Raw genomic sequence first — 7,785 nt, forward strand, 5'->3', positions numbered from 1 at the left:
GCCGTAATCGCAGATGCATCTCCAGGGAAGGAGACGGCAATTTCATCAGTTCTGCACAGGCAGGACACCGGGATATTTGGCACACGGGATTAGTCGTGACTATAGAGACCTTGTACAATCCGGCATAGCCGGAATCATATGACCCAGTAGGACTGATCATCGCTGTCACTGTTAATACAAATATTTACGGCGGAAATAATAGATCATCAACCCCGCACCACCACTCCACACACCCATACAAGGAGGGGGGGGCATTGTTTGTTTATGTATATGAGAAAGAGAGAAGTGGTGATGGCTGAGTTGCTCATCTAATAAAGCTTAAAATTATTTCTCGTTTCATTCACTGAGAGGCAGCCTCATTCCTTCCCCATCTTTCAAGTGAGCATCATTCAATTAAAATGCAATTCTCGTCGCCCCCATCCAAGGATATTTAATTAGACTGGAGAGCGGGGCTTCCACTGTCTCTTTTTTTCAGCCCAGCTCTTCGGATTTCACCTCTAAGGCATATTTTCACTCTGTTACTCGTTGGTTAAACAAGGGCATGTATCCATTTGTTAATTGATACAATTACGCATTACGCGTAATGGTCACGTAGGTCTCCAGGCGCGCATCAATCACTGGTCTATTGACCTGCCAAAAACCCCTCTATTCGTTCCTGCTGGGACTGCCCCTCTCTCTAATAGAGAAAGATAGAAACATCATCGTCATTAACTCCGGGTTGGACTTCTGGCCAGACAGCCAGAGGCGAACAGAGGTCGAGGGAAAAAAGTGGAACTCAACCAGCTTTTATTCTCATACAATATAGGAAACACTTCCTGTAAGATTTTAGACTATATGTTCACAAAACACTTTGGATACTATCTTAGATATGTGATTTTAATTTGTAAATAAATTAATTAAAATAGATCATCTCAGATATTGTGTATACATAGCATATCATATATGCGTGACTATAATAATATTGATTGTGATTGAGATAACTGGTAATACTGCCAAAATGTGCTTTGCATGCTTTATGCTGTTTGGCTTGAATTGTTTGTGTTTTACAAAGGGAGTGTATGGGCCATGCTACAATTTAATGCCACAATACTTTTTTGGTCTTTCTTTTATCGGTAAATCGGTGAAGAATTCTATTACACACAGAGGTACAAGGCTGTGTACAGTGCACCTTAAGAAAACCCAGTGTTGGACGTGATTGGCAAAGACATTATTCTATCCCTGGTACCCTGCCGTTCCGGGATTACAATGACGTCACGCTGATACCCTTGCATGGATGAATGCTAAAGAACTATAGAGCCACAAATAATAGCACAAGCAGAGTCCATATCTTGCAAGACTTACGTTATCCTTTAAGCCTCCTTCAGCTAACACAACAACATTTTTTGCACTTAATGACGCTTAATTTCATTTCTTATCAGGTCCTTTGGGGGGATTATTCATTCATATAAAACAATCTGCAGCTGGTGCCTGCCTAAAGTCTCCCTCCTATGAGTGCAGTCATCTATTATTGAGCGAAAGGCCGTGCGTGGAAATGTGTGTAAGACGGTGGATTTGAAGTAGAATTGGTTGCAATCGATCAAGGGTGAAGAATATTGCTGATGGTTACAAAAGAAGCAGCAATGTCTTTCTCGCAGTTTGGATACCCCTACAATGCAACTTCACAGGTAAGACAATATCTTTTTTTTTTTAATTTCTCATAACTTTGGTGTACATGTACAAAAATATGTTTGTTTGTTTTTTCATGTTTTCGTTCATCACTACTCAGAGAATTTTTTTTCTAATAAGATGAGCAATTCATGAGTTACTTATTTGACAGTATTGACAACTATTTACTTTTGGTGTTTTCTGTTGTTCAACCAAATATCGATATACACGCACCCATGTCCAATTACACTGAATTATGAATGAACTCACGTGTTATTCTGATGACAATAGAGATGAATGTCACCTATTACAGACTACGTGGTGTAATTGCGCTGTTATGTATGCTGTACACATTCACAATCTTTCTATTCAAATAATGGAAACATGTAGAGTGATGTTGGGCAAATTGAATTATTTTGCAGGCTCGAAAAATAATTAAAGCTTTTCTTTGACTTGTTTAGAAAAAAAAATACTCCACATGAGAAGTTCGAAGAAGTTCAAATCCATTAAGGAACGAAAGTTAGGGTACTATCCAAGCAAAGTTATTGCTCAACTTTTATCTAGATAATGACTTTCCTCGCTCAGTAGTGATATACTGGACCACACAATATATATCAAGTTTTAATATTTAGAAAGTGAAATATATTTTTCACTGGATACTTACACCTCTGTACACTGTTATTTGCCCATAAATTATAATTTTGAAGGCGATGAGAAAATATAGCTGGTCACTTTTACGCACGGATTCGCGCGATGGTATTCCCCATCTTACCTGAATATCACACACTGAAAAAAGTCCATCCTATGCACAGTTGCATAATAAATCTAAAAATCTTTAAACAAGTGAGAAAAGTGCGCCGGTTGGATGAGATACTATCACTTGTTTGCAATGCACTTTCACTTATTCCAAGAATTCTTGGGAAACATATGACTTGAAATAAGTGAGATTACTCTGCTGTAGTTTAAAAACAATGTCACCTGCTCCGAGGGAATTCTTAAAAGAAGTTGGCTCGCATTGGAAACAAGTAAAATCATCTCAGGCTTTCCCCCCTCCACTGGTTTAAGACAAATCAGGCTCAGACTCCACATCAGATTGACCGAGTTGTTAAGATGGATATCTTTTTGCAGTGCATCACCTACTATCACCTCAGAGCTATCACAGACATCCAGATACAGTAAGAGCTCAAAACAGCCAATGACCATGTCTATCCACGATTCTCTTCATGCAGTTTTTCGTGTCGGCAAACCCCAGTACGACTTGCTGCGATTCGATTTCCAGGTCGGTCTCTGACGGGACAGGCGGCTCCCAGACCGCCGCTGCTGCCGCCGCCGCCGCCTCTTTCTGCTGCCCGTCCTACGAGAACCGGCTCCTGGCGAGCAGCCGGACGGAGCTGAACGCGGCGCTGGGGATGTACAGCTCTCCCTACGCTGCAGCGGCCGCCGCCAGCCAGAACTACGCCAACTACTTCCCCTACAGCACCGACCCATCCGCTATCTATTCCACTCTGGTGGGTGCACTTCTGCCTCATCTGATGCGAAAGGGAGGAGGCTGGCTCCTCCAGATCGATCAACCGGGTCTTGGTGATCAATTAATCTCACACTGAAAAATATCCATCTCGACAAGCTGTTTAATCCACTATTGTGTATTTTCATGACAACAAATGAAAAATACTGTCAGTGGGATGAGGCAGCAGTTTCAGCAGTTTGTGCAGATGCAATGCAGAGCAAGTTATCACAAGGATTTTCCTGAATCGTCATCTTCTTTATTCTGTAGTGGAGTGATCTACCTTTTTCAAGACATTGCCACTATTTTTGTTCTTGAAACAGCTGAACCTGCTTTGGATGAAAGGAAAATTATATCAGCCCCTTGGCAGATTTGTCACTTGATAAAGTTTTCAAGGGTGGGCTAAATGACTTGTTAAGATGGATATTTTTGCAGTGCAACTTTTATTTGTCTTTCCTCCTAATTTCTGTATACTGTGGTTGCCTTAACAATCAATGCAGAAATCAAGTGAGCTAATATTTCCTGTCAGTGCTTTGGAAATTGATCATATAGCACATTTTCTTTGCTGACAGAAAGTAAAAAAAAAAAAAAAAAATATATATATATATATATATATATATTTGGTGAGGATATATAAATGCCTTCCTGCTCCAGTCAGATTAAGCTTTGTTAAAAATAAAGATAATTAAATGTCACGCTTTCTTTCTGTGGGATAATTTGTGAAACGTATTGAGGAAACATGCAAAATATCCTTGGAATAAGATCCTTGTAACAGTTTTCTTCTCATTTACAGAATCCGCAATATGACATTAAGGACAGTACGGGCACTTTGCACTCTGGCATCACTCAAACTGCTGCATACTACCCATATGACCATTCACTGGGCCAGTATCAATATGACAGGTAAGGTCCACTTTTAATTTTGTCCATTGTGTCCTTTGAGCATGAGCAAACCTACCTACAAGCAGTCTACCACTGAGTTGTATTGTTGATTTATGTAAGCACCATTTCACTGAGGGAATATGACACTTTCAGATCAGAGGTCAGAGTGTAACTGTATATTTTTCAGAATACTCTCTAGGGAACTATATGGCGTCTCAGTGAATCGTTTATGATGCTAACAGTGGTAATGGTTAGCGTTTGAGTCTGTGTGTTTGTGTGTGTTCCTTACCAGATATGGGTCTGTAGACTTTAATGGCACAGCCAGACGAAAGAATGCAACCCGGGAAACCACCAGCACCTTGAAAACATGGTTGTATGAGCACCGCAAGAACCCCTACCCCACCAAGGGTGAGAAGATCATGCTGGCCATCATCACCAAGATGACCCTCACTCAAGTGTCCACCTGGTTCGCCAATGCCAGGAGGAGGCTAAAGAAGGAGAACAAGATGACCTGGTCACCAAAGAATAAGGCCAACGATGACAGGAAGGATGATATTGACAAAAGTGACCAAGACTGCGTCACCAAAGGTACTCATCCTTTTATTACTTGATAGGGAAAAAATACAACCAGTTGCTGAAGCATTCTTAAGCTTTCTGAGTTGAAAAGGAAAGAAAAAGAAAAACAGTGTTAGTTGTTGTCCTCACTTCAAATGTACAGTCTAAACTTTTAAGGCAATCTAGATTGCTGAAGTTCCTACTAACAGGTAACAAAATGGGGCGCAGAGTCAGAAGTCTGTTCAGATGTTTACTGACAAAAAGATGTTTCTATTCAATTAAAGTAACAATACAATGGCAACTCTTTCAACATTACTACCCAAATTCTCACACTGCCATGCCTGTTGTTTATTTTATTTAGATTCCAGTGACTGCAAAGATGAGAAGGACTTGCGTCTGAGTGACCTGGAGGACATGGAGGAAGACTGCGATAAGCTGGACAGTGACTGTGAGAAAGTGACTCCAGATGAGCAGGACCTCGAGCGGGCCATGGCGCTATCTGGGGGCCCTCAAAAGAGAGACTGCAGCTCTGAGCTGCACCTGAGCCTGGCTAACAGCTTCCATCCTTTCCCCTGCACCATCAAGAGCGGGGTCACGCTCCCTCCTCTTCCCTCTGACTTCCTGGATCCTGCGGTGTCTAAGTCCCCCTCCACAACAGTCCCCACAGGAACTGTGTCCCTGTCCCACTTCGAAGCATCAGACAAGCCACGGATCTGGTCTCTGGCTCGTACAGCGGCCTCAGGGGTTATCCTGAGCCCACAGCATGGCTCAGAGCTGAGGACAGGCAACTCGGCCGGGGACTGCCAGCTCCAGAGCACCAGGCTCCCTGGGGCTTCTGTTGGACAGTGTGGGGGTATAAGGGGCCTCCATGAATCTAGCAGTGTCACCAATGCTGAGAACCCCTTCCAGGAGGGCCCACCTTTGCACTCAAAAGTCTACGGCACAGGCAGTTACAGCCATAAGGGCCTCCAGCTGCACTGTTCCTCATACTCAGCACTCCAAGACACATGTCAGTACTCCACTATCGAAGGTATGCCATATTTTATGAAACCTGCACAGTTCCACACATTGTCTTTTGCTGGAATAATGTTTATAATCTTTCATTAATATGACATGTTTACCTACTGCTATTGACAGACAGGCATATAGTAATTTGCATTATGTTGATTGCAAAATTAGTGTTTTAATATCACCTGTTCATCATTACTGTTATAAACATGTTACTGTGAAATGTTGTAGAATTGTGAGGCAAAGGGTTAAGACTGACACTTGGACTGTGTTTTAGTCAGCCAACCTGCAGCAACCTGAAGCAAGTTTCTTAGATGTGGCTTTATCTGGGTGTGCAGGGTTCTCTGGAGGCAAGGCAGAGACAGAGTCGTCTGACCTCAGCGAAGCCTGCGGGACCATACAGGATGACAAGGTCACTGCATTCAGACCGGTGATGAAGAGGTGAAGCAGGTCAGCCTCTAGACACACAGATGAAATGAGTGAAGTCACAAGCAATCGCTGCCCTGCACATATTCACGCAAACACACACAGGAGTACACATCCCAAGCCATACAGTGCATAGACACTTAAACACAGAAGGGTAGGAGATCTCTCTCTCTCTCTCTCTCTCTCTCTCTCTCTCTCTCTCTCTCTCTCTCCCATGCTTCAACACAAATAGGTGTGTATAGATACGTAGGTGTAGACACACACACACACACACACACACTGATCCACACTCACTCACTCATTCACTCACTCACTCACTCACTCACTCACTCACTCACTCACATAATGTAACAAGGGTCAAGTGCTGAGTTATCAAGCAACAGTCAAATTATCATGCCTTGTCATGTTTTATTATAATATATGGGCCTCAAGAAGAGATGTTGGAGGTTACTAACAAGAAGGCATGATGTAACCAATAATAATAACCATCAAATTATTAGTAGAAATTACTAAAAGAACTGACTTTTTATTGCATCGAATATGACTGTGGATTAGGATATAACCAAAACATTTCCCTCTAAAATAATTCTCTTAATAACGAGACTTAATAAAGAAAAAAGGAGAAGATGTTTATTCCTTCTCAACCAAGCTGATAATTTCATTTTTTATTTTTTTCTCTTCCAGATCGCTGGCAGCTGTATTTAATATTTGGACATTTATTATGCACTAAAGGACACACTGGTCGAGAAGCGGCCTGAATATGACACATGGGAACTACCTGGCGCTGCTGAAGTGAGAACTGACAACTCAAACTGTGGACGTGGCTATAATTTTGCACAATGTTGTTTTTATGGTGTTGATGACTTTATGCAAGAATTTTAGATGCAAAGGTATGAGAATGGCCGATTGAAACTGGCCGAAATTGTGTATGGGCAATCGTGTAGTGTAGCGAACGTGTTTATTTATCTACGTATTTGTTATCTGGTCTGTTTAATTTATTTATTTATTTTATTTAAGTGTTTAATTATTTCATTTAGTATCTCCTTTAAATGTTTTGTTACATGTTGCGTTTCACTGTGGCTGCGTGGCCCGATTTAAAAAGACAAATGCTTGTTGTCGGACATAAAGTTGACACATAAAAAGACTGGATCTGCTACGTTGCGTGTGGCCCTGGAGAATTTGTCATTGTGTTTAAATGTGAGCTTATTCTGTGTTTGCCATTCATGAAATATTTTATAAGAATGCTGTTTTTTTCCAAGAGCTTTTGTTTTGTGTGTCATGGTTATTTATAGAGCTGAACGTTCAGTCGGCCAATTAAAACATTTGAGGAGCTGCATTTGATCAAAGTTTATCATCTTGACTCGGCGCATAAACCGCAGCACTGTTGGAAGGTCATAATTCAGAAGAGGACGTGAGTGAAATCCACAAGTCGTGGAAGAAAGGGGACATCATCTCTCTATTGTCAGCATCTAATCACTAGTGGCATCAAACACTTTGTTACTGTTCAAGGCGAGCAACGAGGCAGAAATATAGGATGAATGCTGCTTTGTCCCCTGTGTAGCGAGTCGCTGCAATAACTTAACACTGTGTTTATTAAAAGGTCATTTGTAGGATCAAACCCAGAAGACAAATTCGCACAGTCCATCAAAGCATCTTTGATCTGACTGTTTTGCCTGTCGTCCATCTCGTTAAAGGCTATCTCCTACACACTGCTGATGATCACTGTGCAATCTGTGATGCGCCCTGATGGTCGAAGAAACTTTTTG

General features: G+C 41.6%; 1 protein-coding gene across 1 annotated transcript; it reads left to right on the top strand.

Moving 5' to 3' along the window:
- The first annotated feature begins 1,325 nt into the window (after positions 1 to 1,325).
- Positions 1,326 to 7,270, top strand: irx6a (iroquois homeobox 6a). Its single transcript, XM_030047027.1, has 7 exons — positions 1,326 to 1,664; positions 2,874 to 3,152; positions 3,942 to 4,051; positions 4,323 to 4,618; positions 4,947 to 5,615; positions 5,932 to 6,043; positions 6,704 to 7,270. Exons 1-6 carry the CDS (start codon positions 1,599 to 1,601, stop codon positions 6,036 to 6,038), a joined length of 1,527 nt encoding a protein of 508 aa, XP_029902887.1. The 5' UTR covers positions 1,326 to 1,598; the 3' UTR covers positions 6,039 to 6,043; positions 6,704 to 7,270.
- Positions 7,271 to 7,785: the final 515 nt, after the last annotated feature.

The sequence above is a fragment of the Myripristis murdjan genome, chromosome 3 (genome assembly GCF_902150065.1).
Source record: "Myripristis murdjan chromosome 3, fMyrMur1.1, whole genome shotgun sequence".
NCBI lineage: Eukaryota > Metazoa > Chordata > Actinopteri > Holocentriformes > Holocentridae > Myripristis > Myripristis murdjan.

Bases quoted from the DNA above. Each gene is read 5' to 3' on its own strand.
- irx6a (XM_030047027.1), top strand. From the start codon at position 1,599: ATGGTTACAAAAGAAGCAGCAATGTCTTTCTCGCAGTTTGGATACCCC. The intron at 1,665-2,873 runs GTAAGACAATAT...CTCTTCATGCAG, and splicing joins CCTACAATGCAACTTCACAG to TTTTTCGTGTCGGCAAACCC. The intron at 4,052-4,322 runs GTAAGGTCCACT...GTTCCTTACCAG, and splicing joins GGCCAGTATCAATATGACAG to ATATGGGTCTGTAGACTTTA.